This window comes from Ammospiza nelsoni, chromosome 6 (genome assembly GCF_027579445.1).
Source record: "Ammospiza nelsoni isolate bAmmNel1 chromosome 6, bAmmNel1.pri, whole genome shotgun sequence".
Classification (NCBI taxonomy): Eukaryota; Metazoa; Chordata; class Aves; order Passeriformes; family Passerellidae; genus Ammospiza; species Ammospiza nelsoni.
In genome coordinates this window covers 8,413,584-8,435,708 of record NC_080638.1, presented here as the reverse complement: position 1 = coordinate 8,435,708, position 22,125 = coordinate 8,413,584, and the positions used below count along the sequence as shown (strand labels likewise).

The 22,125-nt window shown below is 41.6% G+C and overlaps 1 protein-coding gene across 2 annotated transcripts in view; it reads left to right on the top strand.

Annotated features, from left to right (window-relative positions):
• The window catches only part of NELL1 (neural EGFL like 1), a 278,091-nt gene that overhangs the window by 33,790 nt on the left and 222,176 nt on the right, over positions 1 to 22,125 (top strand). For both annotated transcript variants that reach the window (XM_059474163.1, XM_059474162.1), the window contains exon 4: positions 5,724 to 5,894. In XM_059474163.1, the coding sequence (XP_059330146.1) occupies positions 5,724 to 5,894 (171 nt within the window). The remainder of the gene's footprint in view (positions 1 to 5,723; positions 5,895 to 22,125) is intronic.

The window sequence follows — 22,125 nt, the reverse complement described above, 5'->3', positions numbered from 1 at the left end:
ACACCCAGCACAGTGTGCCCCACTGTGCACTCACTCCCTTGGTGGTGAGGAGCAGCAAAAGGCCAAAGGAATAATGGTCTGTGATTCATCACAGAATCCCTGGAGATGGAAAATCCTGAGATCTCTGTGATAATGGATGCAGATTTTTTGCCTGTCTCTAAATACATCAAGAAGTGTTTCTAAAAAGATGCTAGAAGCACAGCCTTGCCTGAAGCCATTTTTATCATGAAATAGCACCATGCTATTGTGAAATGAAAAAGCTATGTGCACAAACAAGTCCAAATATACTGATTTTTCAGAAGCTTGCCGAATTTCCAGTTTATAGCTGATGACATCAAACTGACTGTCTCTGGACTTTTCCTGAATTTGCATTGTTATTGAAAAAAATTAAAAGCTGTGCCTTGGCCAGACTCACAGATATTTTCCAGAAGTTTCTGTGCAATAACACTGATTTTTATGGCAATGATTTTTTCCCCAGCATTTGGGAGGCCCCACATCGTAGTGTTGCTGCAGCATGTGTGAGGTGGATGGGGCTTCCATCCCTGAACTCCTGTGGCTTTGTGACCTTCTCCCTTACAATGGTAAGCAGATGCACAGTGTTTTGACTGGATGGCAAGCCCAAGTTTGTACATATTTGCAGGGCTGCCATCTGTGCCTGCTGCTTTGCTCTGGGACATCTGTTCAGTAGCTGTAAGAGCATCTGCTCTAAGCGCTGGTGCTGCTCCTTGAAAGAGGGTGTGGGGCTTCATTTGGCACTTGATCAAGGATGATGGAAGTTGTAAAGTCAGAATGATAACTCTGCTTTATTTATGTTGGAATGTGATAAGGAGGAAGGTTGCCAGAATTGAATGCAAAAAGCAGTTCTGCATTAGTTCCTGGAGCTCTTACAGGAGCATTTAATCTGCTTACCCAGTTGTGCTGCTGTCTTCATTGTGCAATATTTCAGTGCTTGGTGATGGATTTTGGGTTGGTGAAGATCAGGAAATAAAGTGCTGTGTGCCCTAAGGATGTTCTGGAGGACACCAATTCCACAGTTCTTGTTGGGCCCTACCTTGGGATCCATAGTCTGTGGGCTGTCGTTCCTTTGGCCACTTGCATCATCTAACAGCAGTGAAATCCCTGAATGAAATGTGGTGGTGTTTGCCACAGGGTAAGATCTCTTCTGTGGGTTGAGATGGTAAATAGGTGAATCTGTTTCTTTAATGCAGATGGTGGGTTAGGCCAACTCACTTTATAGAAATTGCGTTTTCTGCTTCAGGTTTTGTACATACTCCTATTTGTCACAGACATCTTTTATGAAAAATCCTTTCCTTAGGATTTTTCCTTCTGAGAAACTGAGAGGCCTCAGGAACAAAATGTAAACATTGATTATCTGCTGCTGTGGAATGCAACAGGTGCAGCTGTGATTGGTCTCATGTGGTTGTTTCTAATTAATGGCCAATCACAGTCAGCTGGCTCAGACTCTCTGTCCAAGCCACAAGGCTTTGTTATCATTCTTTTCTATTCTTAGCTGGCTTTCTAATGAAATCCTTTCTTCTATTCTTTTAGTATAGTTTTAATATAATATACATAATAAAATAATAAATCAGCCTTCTGAAACATGGAGTCAGATCCTCGTCTCTTCCCTCATCCTCAGACCCCTGCAAACACAGTCACACTTATTAATGTTGGTAGTGACTTTTCCATATTTTTTGGTCATTACATCCACAGGAGGTGTTTACAACTGAAAGTGTACCTTTCTCTCCTGATCTGGAAGTGAAATGAGCAGTCAAATGTACAGTTTATTCACTGTGGTGGTGACTAAAAGAAAGGGGGAAGAAAAAAATTGTCATTAAATGTACCTGTGTCAAGCTTTATCCTCTCCAAACAATAGTTTTGTGTGAGGTACGTAGGGATTGCAAAAACTGGCAGAAAGAATTGTAAAGTATCTTGAATCAATTGTGAAATAATACTGTCCTTCACAGAAAGCACATTGTATGACCTTAAAATATCCCAACTTTTTTTGATGTGCATAAAATCAGTCTGAATTTAGCAGTGTTTTTCTCTTATACATTGGGGTTTGAATGAGAGACTGCAGATAGACCTATAAAAAGCATTTGAATTCTATAATTGTACGAAAGAAGCCAGCAGTAATTTACATGCTTAGCAAACAGGGAAATTCTACTAGTGGGAGAATTTCAGCCAAGGTCAAATTGTATTGCTGTTCCATAAAAATCAAGCTTTCTTAATACGTGTGTTCTGAGAATTTCATCTGTCAAAATACATGTTAACTTCTGATCACGCCTTATTTAAAATATATGAAAGTATAAATTGTTGCTGAGAAATAACAAATAACACAAGGAACCATCACTCAGTGCTAAGAAGTTGACAAGGAGATTACTATGTCACACCTTTTTTCTCTGAAAAAGGTCTGGAGGAGGGTGGCAGCGCCCTCACTGTGGGGCAGGCTGACACAGGCTGCGTGCAGGTGTGATGCACAATCAGAGATTGTCGCAGTTCTCAGGGACCTTTCTTGGGCTTTTGGTGTGGATTTCATGGCAGCATTGGAAGTTCACACTGAACCATGATACATATGTTCAGATTCAGATGGTCCCAGGTGTTGCAGTCTTTCCAGGAATGCTGATTCATTCCAATCCTCTGTTTTCATGTAATTCCTGACAAAATACTGGAAAGTACCTTCAAAACACCTGGTAGAGATCAGTCAGTTTTCCTGTCTCTTCTATGGTACCTTCTATTAATTTTGCTCCCTCCCCATTTCTATCTGTTGTTTTATCATGGATAAAAAAATGTACAATGACATTTGAAGTTGAAGATGAGATAGTGATTAAAAAAAATCCATTTATTTCCTCTGTGTTTACTAATTATTTTCTCACCGGTTGATGATTACTTGCCTGAGTTTGTTTTTCCCCTCATTTGTCTTCCATTCCCCAATTTGCAGATTAGAGCTCTGAAGCAGAGCAGGTGCACTGTGAATGGTGGCCTTTGTGCCATTGCTTTGGAGGAGGCTTCTTTCCCCCTGAGCCTAGTGGAAGGAGATAAAAAAGGAGAAAACTGTTTGCACGTGACTTCTATTCTGGTAGAGAAAAGACAACTTCTGAACCCAGAACATTGTGAAGTGTTTGTGTAATCAAGGTCTCAGTGTGAATTTCTGCATCTTTAAAAAAAATCAACACAAGAGTGTTGGTTTGCATTGCTTTAGTTTTTTAAATACAAGAGAGAGAGATATGTGTTGGGGTTTCTGCTGTTGGGCTTATGTTGGCTGCTGTTCACTGATGTCTCTCTGAGTGTAACTGTTTGTGATTTGCACTTGTTGAAGGCTAGTGAAGAAAAGGTGCAGAATTTGTCTACTGTCACCTTCCTTTTCCTGCCACTGAAGAGCTAAACCATGGTGTTTAATACAGTCCCGTGGCACTTCCAGCATTAGGCGCACATATATAAAAATGTTAGCACTAGCTATTACATGAAATTTTAAGTAATCTGTTCTGTACTATATAAATTAGTCAGGAGGCTGACAAGAAGCTCGATTCTTAAGCAACAAGCTGCTCTCAGTCCTGAGCTAACTATTGACACTAAAGCTTGTCAGGTGAGAAGCTTTGTAATTCCCTGTGCTGTACAAATAATAGAGCACTGATGTGATTAAGTGCAGTATCTGACTGACCTTTCCAGGGCTGCACTGTTTCCTTTACATTAACAAAGAAATCATTGTGTGGTGAGCGATCAGCTCTGTGGCTGTTGGAGATTATGAAGAATGACCCCACGAAGCAATTTGCTTCCTGCAACAGGAGATTGTCTTGTTTTTGGGCTCTTAAGCCTCTGTGATCAGCCACATATCTCTATGTATATACATACAAATACTTTGTGTGTGAATGTTTTGTACTTCTCCCTCATTTTAATTTTTTTTCAGTTTCCTGTCTCACTTCCTTTTGTGCTGTGACAGCAGATAGAAGTTACAAAATGTTTAAGTATGACATCACTGACAGTACTTTTATAGTGCTTTTCTTGCTTGGGAACACCAGCAGCAGCATCTTCTGCACATTGGCAATGTTGTTACTGAGCATCGAAATAATAAATCTTCCCCAGATTTCCTGTGAATGTAATTTAGGTATTTTAATGGGTGTTGGCTGTAGTTAATCAACATTCTGCCCTAGTATTTAGAAAACCCCTCCTTTTCTGCTCTCCTTGTACCATTCTTTCACAACAGCAGCCTTTTTCTCCACTCTGTACTGCATGCATTTTGTTGCTACCTATGCCTGCTGTGTTTTTATTCAGCATTGGTTTTACCTTTACCTCCTTGTGTGTTTTACTTTGTCACTCGAGCCTTTGATTCATATGACCCAATAATGCTTTTATGTTGCATGAAAAATACAGTGACAAGGCAGTATGGAGGAGGGCTTGAATTTCACATTTGGTGAAGACTTACTGTCTTTGTGTTCCCTTTCCCAGCCTGTTGTCATGTCTTGCACATGTGTTTTATCACCTAAGTTTCCTCCCAAGAAACTCTGTTTCCCAGTTATGTTGGAAACCCTCAGCTTCACTGGTAAGATCTAATCTTGAAGAAGTGTACAGCCCCCATGTAATGCTTGTGCACATAGGCTGGTAGGGCCAAGCAGTCTGTGAAAGGCTTGTGGGAAAATGAAAATTGGCACTCCAATATTTATTGGTTTGTGTTACATTTATTTTTTGGCAGTGGATTTCGTTACTGTAATTTTTCCCATCCTACCCCAAATCAGCACCTATCTCTCAAATGCCATGTTAAATTGGTGCTGGCCGACAGGGAAAAACAAAACACTGTGGAGGCAGATGGGGCAAAGGACTGGCTGGACAATCTGACATCTTCACTTTCTTGTAGAGCTATTTCTACCATGGAGGGAGGTCTGCATCACCTGTTTCTGTAGACACAGCTTCATTTTAGCAGGAAAAAGATTTGATATGATGCAAATACTTGGGGAGGTCCAAGAGAAGACTTCACTATTTATACTGTCAGTGTATAAATTCATCCTGGAGAAAGAACTGGCTCCCCCCACATCCCTGTGAAGCCAGTTAATAACCCCACACTTCATTAGCCCTCCTGTGAGTCTGACAGCTCTGTGAAGGTTTTGATTCTTGGATGGTTTGTGCCTGATGTGGAGACACCTAATCCAGCCAAGAGGTTTTGTCCTTTCCTTGTAAAGCTGAACGATCACGGCAGTAACAATAAAAGTCAGAAAATGAGTTAAGCACAATTGCATGTAGGGGAGTCCTAAAAATAAACAGTTGTGGTTTTTTAACTGGATTTCCAAGTAGTAAATACAAATTTAATGATTACCTGGTGGTTTCTTACCTTAATGGCTTTTTATTTGTTTGTGGTAGTGATATATGTACCGTTCTTTATTTTTCATTTCTTTCAAAGCCTGCAGGCATACAAAATATTTTGGTGAAAAGAATAAGGCTTGGTTTCTTGTACTTTTCTATGGGTGAAAAGAGGACTTCAGTTTCCTTGGCTAACAAGTGGTACTTGGAGCTGTTTTCAGTAATTAGTATTGCTGGTTTTGTATGCTCTGAATGTATGGCCTTGTCTCTCTGCTCCTTTTAAAAAAAATTAATTAGTAGCTACTGCATGCTGAGTAACCTCTTTAGATTGTGGTATTTGTTTAAAGAAGCCCTATCAGTTCAGAAGAAAGCGACAGTCTCTTTCAGAGGGCACTTCCCAGAAGTGGAACTGATTCTCCATGTTTTCAATGCAGCTATTTTGAGCTGGAGAGCAGTGGCCTGCGGGATGAGATCAGGTACCACTACAGGTTCCACGGGAAGATGAGGACAGAGGTGTTCCCCTACCGCCTGGCAGATGGGCAGTGGCACAGGATCGCTGTGTCCCTCAGTGCCTCCCACCTGCTGCTCCACGTGGACTGCAACAGGTAAGCAAACACTTTCTGTCATCTGGAATTCTTTGAAAAGTAATCTCTAGTTATGGGAATCTAATTGGAAAATGTCTCATTCAGAAGCATGCTAAACTGCCGTGGGATAAGAGAAGGAAAACAAAGTATTAAAATGGAACAATTCATTGTGATTATGAACAAATGTGGAAAAGGTTGATTGCTGATGGGGGAGTATTAAATGCATCTCTGTAGTTTAGGCAGTAGCTGAGCAGTTATGTTTGCCAGTGATTGCATTTAAGTGTGATGGATGGGTGTGCAGTCTGTTCTGTTGTGAGCTGCTTCACTCAGCATACCTGAGAGCCTGAAGGATAGATAGATGCATCAGAAACACTTTTATTTTCTTTTGCATAATCAGACAATGTAGCTTTTACTGATTTTTCCATGTGCTGCTGCATTTGGAAACTTCTGAGAAACCTGGAAGCTTCTTTTTGCATGACTGGAACCAGAGTTTTTTGTTTTCTGAAGGATATTCTGTCTTTTCCATTAGAAGTTGTGGAGGCTGTGAGATGGCATATGGCCAGGATTTCAGAGAATGAAAATCAGCAAACCTAGAATCTCTCTTGCCTTGGGACTTGATCTCACAATGTATTGTAGGCTTCAGACTTAGCAACTGATGAGGAAGAAATTCAGAGAGCTTGAAATTGGGATTTGATGATTGTCTTTATGAATGAGGAAAACAAACCATTACTGTTGTATCTTATTGCACCAAAATGAAGGGGAAAAAAAACCCTTCACATTCAGTGAGAGGATCAGCATATGCATTTTGGGATCATGGCACATAAAATGATTGGGTTATGATAGCAGATATGTTTTTGGAAGTCTTCATTTTGTAAAGACAGGCAGAATAAAGCTAGATGAGTATTATAGGAGTTAAAGGAACATTTGAAAAAGTTTGAAGTTTGACCCAAGTAATTATGAGATACTGTTTTGAGAGGATGTTACAACCATTTTCTGCAACTCCATTAACTACTGAAAAATCTAATCTGAAGGAGTGTTTCTTATTGGACCTTATTTGGACCTTAGAAGCAATTAAATGCTGAGAGTAATTTTAAGTTCATTGAGGCATGAAATCTACAGTTTGCAAAGATTCTCTTAATTTCAGTCATTTGATTTATTTATATTCCCATTATTTATCTGTTATACTATTTCTTTGCTTTCAACAGAATGCTTTTTTTCTTTGTTTATTGATATACTGGGTTTTGGGACAGGTTTTTTGTTATCTACTTTGATTTTTTTTTTTGTTTTAAACAGCAAATGTGTTTTGGGAAGACCCTTTTTAGCAGATTGTTTAGCTGGCTGCTTTCTTGTACAGCATTTAAAATGAAGACAATGCAAAATGACTGGTGTAGAATTCTTTCCAGGGACAGGAGAACTGCAGAGAGCCATGGTTGTGACCTGATTTTCTTTACAGTAACAAGCACAAATAGATAAATACAATTATGGAGTGAGCTGTGCTGTCATATGAGGTGACAAATGTGTCCAGCCATCTCTGTCAGGTAGCCCTAAACAGGGCTGATCCATCCACCCGTGTCCCTTAAGGTGCTACATCCTCAGGTTGCTCACAGCATAAATCCACACCAAGGTGTCTGTGTTTGGCTGTGCATTGTGGTGTATTTTATGTATTGTGGTGCTTTATGACACCTCCTGTGGAAGAGTAATGGAAGTAGTTCTGAAAGCATGACTTGAGGACAGATCATAGTGGAAGTTTAAATGAGATAGGGAAAAAAGCCAGGAAGTCTAAGTTCCTGAGTCAGCTGAAGCATCACTGTTCAATTAATTAGAGAATTTTGTGAATGTGGGTGTTACTTTGATTTAATCTTAAAACCCTTTATATTTGCACTCAGAAAAGGAGTCAACATCTTTTTTATCATGGCATTTTCTCATGACAGTGCAATAAATGTCAAAGCTTTGAAAATGAAGAGCAAGTCAATGGGGGTACTTCTGAGCAGTACTGGAAACCCTCAGCCTTCTTCATGTTAGTGTTAGGGAAGCTCAGCTGGAAGTGTGAGCCCAGTCCCATGTGAAGAGCTGTGGACTCTCCCTGTAAATGTCACTGGTTTAGGCTGGTTCACAATGAGAAGTGATGCATTTGCAGACTTGAATGAACAGGAGGAACCAGGATATGAGTGCAGTCAGTATATTCACCTGTCCCACCTCCTGCAGAGGTTTCAGTCATCAGAACAAGAATTTAGCTTCCTGTGTACCTATCTAGTTAAAGTTCTCAGCTTTTTGTTTACTTTGTTTGCCAGCAAAACAAAAAGGGAAAAGAAAACAAAACCTGACTGCCAGAATTAATGACTTGTATTTTTTTAGGGGCTGGCATCATGGTTTCCTTACAGACTTGGCTGAATTTGCATAAATGTATTATTTCTTTTGTTTAGGACTGTGGTAATGTGTTATATATTTGGAAGGCTATTGTGAGCAAAGGATTTGTGAATGCAGTGTTACCTAAGTTAATCTGTACCTCAGAGTGCATTGCAAGTGTTGGCATTGGGAAAAATATCCAGTCACATCCTAGTTCTGCTACTGGATTCATACTGTGATACTCTGGCCTCCAAGAACTGCAGCTGATCAGAAAGCATTGGAGAAGAAGCCTTTAATTTATAAACAGATAGTCAAATCTCCTTTTCCACTTCCCAGCCCTATCACCCACATTACTCTGATTTGTGAAATTGCTTTGACATTTGTACTTGATTATCTTTTGGATTCAATTCAAAGCCAGCTTTGTTTTTCAGACCTTGGTAGGCTAGGGAAAAAAGTACTTGGGAAATAGCAAAGACCTGTAGTGCTTTAAAGCATCACCTTTAAAACAGTGCAGTTGTCCCTGTTCTAATGAGATGCCATGTAGAGGGGGAAGCATGTGTATCAAAGGAGGTTTATTTGCCCAAGTACAGCTCCTTTTGAAATCAGCTCCTGCTGCTTCTCACTGGCTCCTTTTAGTGCCCCTTCAAGAACAAGGAGTGGGAATTGCAGCTGAGTTTGATGTTAGAGCTTGGGGACTGCTGGCTCAGAAATCATAGAATGGTTTGGGTTGGAAGGGCCTTTAAAGATGGTCTTGTTCCAACCCCCTGCCATGGGCAGGGACACCTTCCACTGTCCCAGGTGGCTCCAAGCCCCATCCAGGCTGGCCTTAACACTTCATGGATGGGGCAGCCACAGCTCCTCACAGTGAAGAATTTTTTCTTATTTATCTAATCTAAACCCACCTCACTTTGATCTGAAGCCATTTTCCCTTGTCCTGTCACTTTGTTTCCTTGTCCAAAGTCCCTCTCCAGTTCTCTTGTGGCCCCTTTAGGAACTGGAAGGTGCTGGAAGGTCATCTGAGCGAGGAGCTTTCCCAAGGCTGAACAGCCTCAGATTTCTCAGCCCATTTCCATGGGACAGAAAAAAGATACCTTGGAGTCCAGGCTACAAACCTGCTGAGCATCACTGGACTCTCCTGACTGACTTGAAGAGCTTCTGTGCTAGCCAGGGGTGTCTCAGAAAACTGACATGAGAAGCCGTGGATGCCCTTGCTAACATGCATTTCACAGTCTAGTAAGGTTCTGAAGGCTTAGAAAAATGAAAAGACCGCGTTAATTATGAATGTCCTACTGATGCACAAGTAAAACCTGTGCTCAAAGTGACATGGAAATTAACTTTGCTGCCTTTGGTAGGATCTGTGCCTCCCTGCTCTAGGCAAAAAGGGGTTGTCAAGGATTTTCTGGTGAATGTTTGATTCAGCTAGAGCAACTGCATCATTGTCCTTAAATAACCAGTAGTACTAATAGATATTTCTATTAATGTGAGTATGATCAAATTAACTCTGCCATGCTTTTTCTCAGCTTGGGCCTCTGTTCATACCTGTGCTGTCAGGAGATTTGCAACCTCAAGAGGCTGTCAAATCCTGCAATATCTGATGTTTGTGTTCTCTGGGAATTTTAGCTGTAGAGTCTGTATAGTTTCCCATGGCACCTGACTGTCCACTGAGATGTTTGTCCCCTGTGGCAGTAACAGCACAGAAATATGTTGCATTTAATGGTGTTGAGAAGAGTGAGGGAATAGCATGGAACCTACAATTTAGGAGGTGGCAGGTACTGTATCAAAATTTATTTCTTGAAAATCTATTTGGAAAATAGAAATTCTAAGTTGTTCTCAGTGTAGCTGATTAATCTGGAGGGATAAGCCTGAAAAGTATTTTATTTATTCTTGTTTTTTGTTTTATTTATCATCAGCCATATTGCTACAAAGGTACTCACCTATTCAAACAATATCCATCTTCCTTTACTTGAACTCTGTGGGCATACAAGGGAGAGAAAGGTGTTTTGATGAAAAAATTAATGTTCTTCCAGTGAAAATCTGTGCTGGAGTGCCTTTTGCTGTGAATACAGCCTGTGTTTTTGATGGATATCTTAGCTGTTTGATGGAGGGGGTTGGTAAGAGCATAAGAGAATAGATTATAAAACTGGAGCAGGCTTGGAAGTAGTCTCCAACTGAAAAAACACGTTGTCTGCTTCTTTTATGTTAGAACAGCGCATTAGGGAATAAAAAATGCATGAGCAGTGAGAACTTTTTAATTGGAAAAATAAATAAATTAAAGTAACATCCTCCAAAGATGGGAATCCAAGACGTCCGAGTTCTTATAAATTAGATATTCTGGCTGCCAACCTGAGGTTTTCAACTGATCTAAACAAAGTTCTGTGACTTTAATTAAGGCGTAATAAATTTAAAGAAGGTTAAGGGATGTATTTAAAAGAGGGATTTGCTGCTTTAGTTACTGTAAAACACTTTCTCTTGAGAGAGAAAATGGTGTGGTGACAGTGCTGTGCAGCTAGGTAATTTAGTCTCACTATTTGAATATGAGTTTGTGACCCAGATTGCTTCTCTGCTCTCTTCTCTGCTGTAGCAAAAGCTGTCAGAGAAATGGCAACTTGGGCAGAGTGGTGTAATTGTGCATCATGGGTGCCCCCAGCTTCAGAACTGTGGTGTTGTGGGCTGGTTCATTGTCACCCACGAGGTTTTTCTTCTGTTTGGCAGAAAGGCTGTGAATTGCTTAGCATGAGGGAGATCTGCAGCTGGCACACCACATCAGCTGCCATCAGTCTCTATCATCGCAGTACTGCAGTTAGCTGCAAGGAAATGTTGAGGATACAGTCAGCATTATTTTCTTTTTAAAGGAGCTTTTAAATAGCTAGGGTTTTTCACTGAATAGCTAGTGCATCAGCAGAATGGTGGCATGGGTGTGACCAAAGACTGAATCATCTGTTTTAATCCAGCCCTCAATTACGATGAAAATTTATTTTTAATCCCCCCAAAATAATTTGAACTCCTTTGTATACTGCATTGAGAGATTTGTGAGAACGCATCAGTATTTATGAAAGTGCTGAAAAAGTACTAGAGGAAAAAAAGGTAACAATCCCAATCCACATCTGTTATCTGTTCCTACCTGTCTTAGACCCTTTGGCCACCCCCAGGAGGCAGAAATCACCTGCACAGGTACCTGGGCACTGAGCTTCAGCAGAGAAGCCTCACAAGCTCCTGCTCAGCATGGAATCTGCTTTGGGCTCCTTGTGGGAGCTGCTCCAGCCGCTGCTGGTGTCAGGAGAGGAGCAGAATCTTCTCCAGGAGTTTGATTAAGGGTCTTCCATAGGAGCTCGGGGCAGAGTTTGGTCCCTGCAAATCCCAATAAACTGCTCAATATAAATTCAGCAATGGTTTTGGTCCCCCCTCCCCCAGTCAGAACTGGGGACTTATTGTGTTTGAGGGGTGCCCCGATGAAAGAAGGAATGATGGATCTGCCTCCATGTTCTCAGAAGGCTAATTTATTATTTTATGATATTATATTATATTAAAGAATGCTATAGTAAACTATACTAAAGAATACAGAAAGGATACTTACAAAGGCTAAAAAGATAATAATGAAAACTCCTGGCTCTCTCCAGAGCCCCAACACAGCTTGGCCCTGATTGGCCAAAGAGTGAAAACAGCTCAGATGAAACCAATGAAACAGTCACCTGTGGGTTAACAATCTCCAAACACATTCCACATGAGCACAACACAGGGGAAGCAAATCTGATAATTATTGTTTTCCTTTTTCTCTGAGGCTTCTCAGGAAAAAATCCCTGGGTGAAGGGATTTTTCAGAGAATGTGAATGCCACAGGGACTTGTGGTGCTTTCTGGTGAATTGTCAATGTTGGTAGACAGGTTGGTGGCTTCAACAGGACAGGAATATTGTGTTATGCTTTACCATTGCCATCTTGCATTCCTTGTACTTTTATGTTTTGGATGTGTCAGAGTGAGAGGATGGATAATGGCAGGGGAAATGATCTTAAATCAAGACTGGCAAGCCTCAGATGGTTTAGTAATTTCCAGAAGTGTGTGACTAGTTGTATTGCCAAATTCTCAAATATGTGTATATTGGTCCAATATACATATAGACACGTATAAAGCAGTAAGTCTTTAAATTGGTGTGGTTAGTTACAAGAGCAGTCTCTGAAAATTTAGCTTGCACTGTTTGAAATGTACTTGGAAATTTTTCTATGATTTTTTTTCAGGAGAAGTCTCCTGTTACTTGGCTCTATTTCTTTTTTATTTGTTGATGTGGGGGTCATATGGACAGAGGGGTGATCATAGTAATTTAAGAGTCAGCCAGATAAAGCCAATGTTTTGAGCTTTTTTCTTTCAGATTGTAAAAACAGTTATCTTGCTCCAGCCAGACAGATTAACTGAGATCTAAGAAATAAATGAACTCTTCCATTTGAAGTGGTTAGCTTAATTCTGGAGTTTAGAACTACAAGTCACATAGGATAATATTGGAGCTGAATTGAGAAAATGATAGCTTAATTCTAGTTAAATACTTTTAGATCTTTGCCAAAGAACAGGTGAGAACCCCTCTGAACTATTCAACAGCAGACTGGAGACCTGAGCCTTCATGTAGCAAATAGTGCAGAGCCTTTCCAAAAGATCTGAAACCTCCTGAGTGTGGTGGGGCTTGAGAGGGCGATTGAGCAAGCCAGGCTGAGGCTGCTGAGAGCTGTGAAGCCAGCCCAGAGCTCTGTGGAGTGCTTTAGTACTTGAGGTGTCTTTCTTTGGCAGTTTAGCACTGTTACCCACAAGGTAATTATTTTAGGAATCCAGTCTTGACAAAATCCTCCAGCTGGCTGCAGGGAGGTAGAGTCTGCTTGATTGAATTTCCTAATACCCCCAGAACCTGATAGTTCTCATTATTTCATGACTGGGTGACACAAAACTGACAGCTCTCTAAAGGGCAGTGGTGCAGGATCAGTCACATTTGTGCCTTGGCTGTGAGGAGCTGGAGCCATGTGGGGTGCTCAGGGGTGGAAGGTGGCAGGGCTGGGGAACACCAAGGGGGCTCTGGGGCAGTAGCTTCCTCCTCCACTTTAAATATTTTTATATAATATTTTAATATTTTATATAATATTTTAATATTTTAAATATTGCATTAAAGTGGCTTCCTCTTCCACTTTAAATATTTTAATGGTATGAAGAATCCTTGTTGTGTGATCTGTCCTGCCAATGAAAGGATGCATGGAAGAAGCAATAAGGAGGAGGTTGGTACCCTAATCCTTGGCACAGGAGTAAGGTAACATGCATTTGCCAGTCCTGTAACTTGTCCTTGTGTCTGAGACCAGGCAGTAAATGAATCAGTGGAAGCTGCACTTTTAATTGGGCTGCAGTTTTAATGGCATCCTCTTCAGCACATCAATAGTGAAAGCAAATAACTAATAACTGCCACTGTGCTAGCTGAGGCAGCTTGGAGTTTTTCAGCCCAAGCTGAATTTTTCTCTGTCACACCAGCTCCTTACCTTAAACTTGTCTGAAGGATGTGCCATGCAGTACCCTGGGGAACACCCCAGTGCAGGCTGCAGTGAGAACTCTCATTGACTTGAGCAGAACCATGCTTTCACCTCCCCAGTGTGTCAGATGTTGTGAGAAATGTGCTGTCCCTGCAGAGTGCTTTTCTGCCTGTCTGCTGGCAGTTTCCATCTAAATTTAATTTTAGGACCAATATAATGGCTTGTTCTGTGTTTACTGTCTGTTTCATACACCTCCCCAGTCACGGCCAATTAGTTATTTGTGGAGGGACTGCAGTGTTGTCTTTCAAACAACCAAGACTAAACTGGACAGTTGGAAAACACCACGGGAAAAGGGAGATGTGGGTTATTGGAAGCACCTGCAGGAAGAGCTGAGGAGCAGGGAATGAGGCCATGGTGTTCCAGAGGAGTGGCAGCTCCAGGGAGAGCAGAGAGGCTTTGCACAGAGCTGGGGCAGCACCAGGGGCAGGACAGCTCCATCCTCAGCCTGCACTTGCCTTCCATCTCTGCAGCAAATTGGCTCTGGAATATGGATGAGGTTATTTTATGATTACATACAAATCCTCCAGTGATGACATGAGCCCCTTGATGAGATGATCCTGTGACAAGATACCCTGTAAAGCAATTAACTTCTCAGCAGATGTGGTTTTGGAAGGGGGAAGAAGCTGTTTAGTAAAAAGGTTTCTTGTGGATTGACTGATTTTTAAATTTAGCTTTTGTAGCAGTGCAGAAAGAGTTGAAATCAAAAGCCTCGTTCTTTTCACAATTGCACCTATCTTACTGTACTAGATAAATCAACTTTGGGGTTGAGAGGAGCCTGAGACAAAGGGAAAACAAAAGGAAAGACAAAGGCTGCATATATTTTGTGAAGAAGAGCTGCTCCAAAGCTTATCATGCCTCAGGTTCTGTAACTGCCAGAGTGAAGATCGCTGTTCTGCAGGTCTTGGGCCAGAGACCAGCACTCTGTGGCAGGCAGGTGGAATAGAAGCAGTTTCAGAACTGCCAGTTCTTACTCAATAAACACCTTGGGACAAATCCCAAAAGCAATCTTAGTTTGATTTTTTTTTTTTAATTTTTATGACAAAATAGAGATGGCATTAGCCATTTAATCATGGTTTTAATTCATGACAAAATAGAGATGGCATTAGCCATTTAATCATAGTTTTACCTCTTTGTTCTGATAGCATTTTATTTTGGGGTTCATTTTGCTGCAAGACCTTATTTGTGCACATTTTGATGTGTATTCTTCCTCTTTTGCTTTCTGATTGTAAGATAGGCTTAATTGGCTACTACTTGTTTCATAGATATTCTAATACAGTTTTTATCTCAGATATATCTTGCTCTAAGGGTTTCTTGTTTCATTTGTGGGAGAGGAGCTTTTCTTCTTTTTATATCTTGAAAGAACCCATTGAATTAATTTCTTCCTCTTATTTCTAGAATCTGCTTTTAATTGCTCAGACTTGTTTTGATGATATTTTGCATCTGGGATGTACTCTGAACATTTGGTTCATGTGAGATGGGCTTTTGGTATGATGCTTGGTATGGTAACAAATGAGTGTGCTGTGCTTTTAGCTTTCTTGTTAACAGTTTGCTTTATTCAGTGTTCTGGTTTAGAACCTGAGCTTCAAAGTTTGCTGAGGTTAAAGGGTGTCTTTTAGGGACCCTGTGAGTTTTAGTTTTGTCCTCTTTTAATAAGTGTATTTGTCTCCTTGACTGTAGTGGATACTTGTGTGCATCATAAAAACCCTCCTGCTTTGTGGTTTTTGCTCTGGTAGCCAGGTAGTGATAGTTGCTCACAAGTGATAAAGAGATGCTAAAATGCCTTTGGAGAGTCAGATATCTGTTTGAAAAGTGGCATTTGATCTATGTAGCTCTCAGCTCTGTATGGAGATGTTTAAAGTCCTGAATTCACATTAATCCATAGAAGTTGAGCACATTGATTTTTGTAAAAAAAATCTGTATATGCAGATGATATTCACCTCAGCACTTCAGAGGAAGAATTCTTTTGACCTAGACACCACCTTTAAGTTCCGCTGAATGTGGCAAAAAGTTATCATGTTCACCAAAACCTTTGAGAAATATTCTTGTGTGCTCCTGCTACCTGTGGATTATATACAAGTTTTAAGGGCAATGCCAGGGCCAGGAGCCACATGCTATTTATTGAACTCAGCTTTATCTAAAAGGAAAAGGTTCCTGTGTGGTTTAGTGGTGTTAGGCATCTGAGCAGCACACAGCTGCTGCCTCTGCAGTGGGATGGGGAAGGGATTCAGAAGGATGCAAGTTGACATAAAGACAGTTTACCAGGTAAAGCAAAGCAAAACAAAGAATTAATTCCCATCTCCCATCAGCTGGCAGGTGTTTAGCTGGGGCCTGCTCTGGGCAGCAGCTGCCCCAGCACTGGAGGGACTGAGAACAGAGCGAGCACCCCAAGAGAGACTTTCTGAATTTGTCATCTTTTTCAGAGCGGTGACAGAGTGGTGTCACCTGGTATTGTTCATTCTGTGTGCTGGGGGTTGCTGTGCCTGTTAAACAAACAGATTCTTTCCACTTCTCTCCAAGGAATCCTCCCTGACCTGGCTGGGGAGAGAGGGGCTGTGTGTGTGGGTTTGCTTTCTGGAGGGGCCCCTTTGGGAGGTTTTCTCCCAAATTTGCCTTAAACCAAGACAGGTCACAAATCCTGCATGGGGCACCACACCAGCTGCTTTGAAGAAAATGAGTGTGTCCTAGTCAAAAGCAGCAGTTGCCTAAGCTGAGAAATGGGATCACTATTTGGGTATCAAACCAGCTGTCTTGACACTAAAAGCCCTACTCTGGATCCATACATGTAAGGTACAGCTGACCTCATGGTTTGGCATTTATTTTTTCTGTATAACTTGTGACAATCCTAAGCAAATAGCCAAATTTCTATTTCTGCTTAGAGTCTGAGTCAGCCTATTTTCTGGGTTTTTCGCACTTTCAGAAATGCTGTTTTTGTTACATGAAGATGGGCAAACATTGCAGCCTTGCAGACAGGCTGTTGGGGCTTAGGCACTCTTTGCACTGTTACTGTCAGGAACCATTTGTATCTGTTTTGTCATTTGCAAGTAAAGTTCATAATATTGACCTTGTTTGTGAAGGTGTTGGGATCTACCTCAGGTAGATTTTCTCCAGATGAAAGTTGCCATAAAGGCAACTCTGACAGATGCATTTCTGCCCTTTGTGAGGCCACTGCTGTGTCATATAATGGGTCCAATCCTCTGCTTTGGGTCAATAAGAATGATTTGTTTTAGCTTAGTGCTTAAGAAATTCTGACCAAATGAATGGATAAGTTTGTAGGAAACTGAGGAGTGTAATATATTTTCTAACAAAAGTCCTGTACAGACAGATAATATCTCTGTGAATTCACCCTTACACAATTATGTGTGGAGAGTAAACCCCCAAAACCTGACAGTGAAAATGTGCTCTTGTGACCATCTCCACTTGCATTTGTGTAGTTTGCTCCTATTTGTTAGTTACTTTGAATTTTTATTGAATGAAAAAAAGAGATTTTTAAACAGAATTTTATTTAGATGGATTTGTATTTGGAATAATTAAAGCGAAAAATAGAGTACATTAACTTTGTCTCTGTGATTATACTGGAAAATCAATGAAATCATTTGGGTGACAGACCTTGAAGAGAATGTAAACTGAGCATGCACTCTTGAGGCTTTTACCTGACATAAGCTATTACTGGACACCTATTTTTTTTTTCTCCCAAAGCTGAACAACAACTTGATTAAATGGTCGGCAGTTACTATTGTATATTCAAAATTTAATAAGAAAAGGTTTCCCTCATACCCCAAGATTTTAATCTAGATTGCTTTCCTCTGTTAAATGATTGTGAACTCCTATATTATGGCAGAGGAGATAGCACCAAAAAAATAAATCAAAATTTCCCTCAGGAAGTTTATTTTTCTGAAACAAAACACTGGAAACTGAATGAATAATTCAGTTGAAGTTGCTCCAGAACTGAATACATGTCAAGTAATGTGTCCTATCTGTAAACACTATCAAGAAAATCCAATCACATTGGTATTGACACATTTTCATTGGGAAGCATATAGAAAATGGGCTGAAAGAGAAATATGTAAAGATATCTTAGTATTTATTTTAAAAATAAATTCTTAATCTCTGTGGGAGTATAGAGATAAAGACAAATGCCAATACTGTATCTGAACGCTAGGAACTGATGTAAGCAATCAATTTCTCTGTGCAGGTGGGTTCAGAGAACATGTTGGAGAAACTTTTTGAAGTAGCTGATTGTTTTTATACAATGGGCTGTGTTTGGAGGCCTCATTTGCTATTTCAGAGGTGTACTGTGTTTTTGCAGGCTCAGCTGGAGATGATAGCAAGGGTCAAAGGTGGTCCACACCTCTGCAAATTTGATTAGGGAAAAGATTGATGCAGAACACAGGGAACTGCCTTCTCTGCCTTTCTTTACACAAGTTGAGGGTGCTTCTTTCAAAGACTGCCATGAACAGAAGTTTTCTATGCCCTTCAGTGTATTTAAAGGATCTGAAGATCCAGATGGATGTATACAGGGTAATGAATGGTTGCAGGAGAGTGTAATTTTTGAGCATCAGGCTTTGAATTGCAAAAATCTGTTTTGATGATTCACCCTGATGTCAGGAAGGGCTCCTGTGCAGCTGTTGGAGGGGCCTTTAGAGAGTGAATAATTTACTGTAAGATGAATCACACCCTAGAAACACTCATGTCTCTTCATTAAACGAGTCTAGAGGACTAGCTCCACTGTAGGTATGAACTTTTGAGACATTTAAAATTGGGTGTGATGAATTCAACACCTGTTCTCCACATGGAAATTTAGAGCTTCCCTCTTGAGGAGGGATCCCAAACAAAGGAACCCCATGGCTTTTATACCCTCACAGTCTAAATCTCTGCTCAAAGCCTGTTTAATGCAGTTCAGGGCTGTGAGTGTTCACAAATTTCAGAGAATATTCTGAGTTGGAAGGGACCCCAAGGACCAGAGTCCAGCTCTGTAATGAATGGCCCGTGTGAGGATCAAGCCCTCAACTTTGGTGTTGTTAAGCATCATGCTCTAACCAACTGAGCTGATCTCAGGGTTTTCATATCCAGCCTGCAAACAGGAGAAGGAATGTTCCTGGTTTAGTAACCCACTCGTATTTTAGACACGGAAGAATTTGAAAATATCATGATTTGGTGTGCTGCTCTGTAGTGGCTGTGAGTTGCAGTCTGTTTTATGGTTCAGAATTTTAGGCAGTGGTGCCTCCTGATCAGTCCATATTGGCTGATGTATCCTTATGTGAGCAGACATTTAGTTTATTTTCAAAGTTTATTTTCATGTTCTGCTAAATATTTCAGCAGTTTCAAAAATTCATCTGGCATGGCAAATACTGTATGTATGATGTAGAGCTGCATCTCCACAAAAGTGGACATAAAGTGTTAACTTCTGCTTATAAAAGTTGTGTGTAAGAAATCATCTTCACTGCAAGAGACAATTCCATGTCATGTTTGTTCCAGAAGGAGTGGGACCCAGTATGAGAGGCAGTTCAGCTTCAGTCATGCCCAGTCTAAATGCTTAGATCTTGGGCAGAGACACTGTCTTTGTGATCTTGGTTAATCTGTCTGTGTTTCAGTCTACTCATGGATAGAATGAGGGTATTTGACTGTTCTACCATTCTATATTTGATATATACCATTATACCATTGTGTATTTACACATTACAAAGATGCTAAAAATAATTTATATTGATTAATCTGTAGGGGTAAGCATGAAAGGTATATTATTTATTCTTTTTTTTTTTTGCTTTGTTTTATTTATAATCAACCATATTGCTACATATAGAGTACATGGAAGGGAGCTGTCTCCTTGTCCAACAGAGCTTGATTTCTAGAGAAGTTCTCCCTCTATGCAGAGCAAGATGTGTATGTGTGTATTAGGATGCAAGTATTGAAATATATCTCCTTTCAGGAATACAATGATTATTTTAAAGATTCTCTATTTTCTGCATATTGTCTACACTATGGCAGAGACACTTGTTAGAACCTGCTTTAAAAGAATATCAGCTTGCTCTGCTGTTTGGGCAGGTAAAACAGCTCAGCGTGGTAATTTTATAGATAGACCTAATTAAATAGTAGAGATAGAATTTTCCTTGAGCTCTGAATGCATCATGTGCATGAAATGTGATGAGTTAGGGCTGATGATAATTATAATAAACTTTAGCAATGAAATTATGAATATTACAAGAAGTCTGACTCCTATGCTCACATTCTTAAGCTGTAATTTTTATATTTTTTGTTCTTAGGTTTGGGACGTTTCTTGTTGTTTCTTAAAAAATATAAGTAGTGTTAGACTTTGGTTTTGTTATATATTGCTTCTATTTCATCTTGACAAATGGTTTCCTCCTTTTTTTTTGATAAGCAAAAGTGGGTGAGATATAGGACTCTGTACTTTAACATAACTTTGTAGATCTTTCTAGAATTTCTTTAATACTGGGATGTTATTCTAGGCCTCTGCAAATAAATGAATTTTCCGATAGTGTGATATGGTGGATTTGACACTGGCTGGACACCCAACAAAGCCACTTCATTACTGCTTTCCTCAACTGGACAAGGGAGAAAAGAAGATAATGAAAGGCTTGTGGGTCTAGGTATGGGCAGGGAGAAATCACTCACCCTTTACAGCTGAAAACCGACTACTCGGGAAAATGAGTTCAGTTGGTTTGGTTAAATCACAGTAAGGCAATGAGAAGTAAAACCAAATCCCTTCCACCCACCCTTTTCTTCTCCCTGTGCTTATGTCACTCCTGACGTTCCTCTGCCTGGTCCCCACAGCTGGCACAGAGGGGATGGGGAATGCAGCTCCAGGGAGCACCTGCCTCCCCATGGAATCTTCTGTCCCTCCTCCTGCCCTGCCCTGGCTCTCTGCAGAGCTGCTCCTCTGTGTTCTCAGTCCTCTCCCTGGCTGCAATTGCTGTTGCTCAGTGACTTCCCTCCCTTCTCAAAGGGTTATTCCAGAGGTGCTGCCACCATCAGTGATGGACTCAGCCTTGCCCAGTGCCGGATCCATCCTGGAGGCAGCTGGCACTGCCTGTGCCAGCCACGGGGGTGTTTCTGGCTGTGCCAGCCACGGGGGTGTTTCTGGCTGTGCCAGCCACGGGGGGTGTTTCTGGCTGTGCCAGCCACGGGGGGTGTTTCTGGCCGTGCCAGCCACGGGGGGTGTTTCTGGCCGTGCCAGCCATGGGGGTGTTTCTGGCCGTGCCAGCCATGGGGGGTGTTTCTGGCCGTGCCAGCCACGGTGGGTGTTTCTGGCCGTGCCAGCCATGGGGGTGTTTCTGGCCGTGCCAGCCACGGGGGGTGTTTCTGGCTGTGCCAGCCACGGGGGGTGTTTCTGGCCGTGCCAGCCATGGGGGTGTTTCTGGCTGTGCCAGCCATGGGGGTGTTTCTGGCTGTGCCAGCCATGGGGGTGTTTCTGGCTGTGCCAGACACGGGGGGTGTTTCTGGCTGTGCCAGACACGGGGGGTGTTTCTGGCTGTGCCAGACACGGGGGGTGTTTCTGGCTGTGCCAGCCACGGGGGGTGTTTCTGGCCGTGCCAGACATGGGGGTGTTTCTGGCTGTGCCAGCCATGGGGGTGTTTCTGGCCGTGCCAGCCATGGGGGTGTTTCTGGCTGTGCCAGACATGGGGGTGTTTCTGGCCGTGCCAGACAGGGGGGTGTTTCTGGCTGTGCCAGCCATGGGGGGGTGTTTCTGGCTGTGCCAGACACGGGGGGTGTTTCTGGCTGTGCCAGACACGGGGGGTGTTTCTGGCTGTGCCAGACATGGGGGTGTTTCTGGCTGTGCCAGACACGGGGGGTGTTTCTGGCTGTGCCAGCCATGGGGGGGTGTTTCTGGCTGTGCCAGACATGGGGGTGTTTCTAGCAGCTTCTCACAGAAGCCACCATGGCAGTCAGTACAAACCCAATAGCCATGGCAACCTGCAACATGAAAAATCACTGATTGCACTACGCGAGCCTCTGGCAGAAACACGTGGAGTGGAAGTGTGAAGGGAAGTTCAGTTGATCAACTTCTGTGTCGCCCTGGTTTTTAAGATTTCTAAGCCTTCTGATGTTTACTTTCTTGTAGTGAACTTTCTCACACGCTTGCTGTAAATAACTGATTGTTCTGCATCCCTTTATGGAGGAGGAGAAAGTTGATGGACTGGTGGTCTGTCCAGTGTCATTGGAGAGGTGGCACTGTCACCCTCCAATTCACTGTCACTCTTGGAAAACTATAAATGTTGGAGACAGAAAATAAACTTCCCTTTTTTCTTCACCTTGAGAACAGTGGTGTTTGTGTCCTACAGCGACACTTCTGGTTTTTTTAGTGGCTGTTTTTCAGGTTTGTTTTAAAGCCATAGCT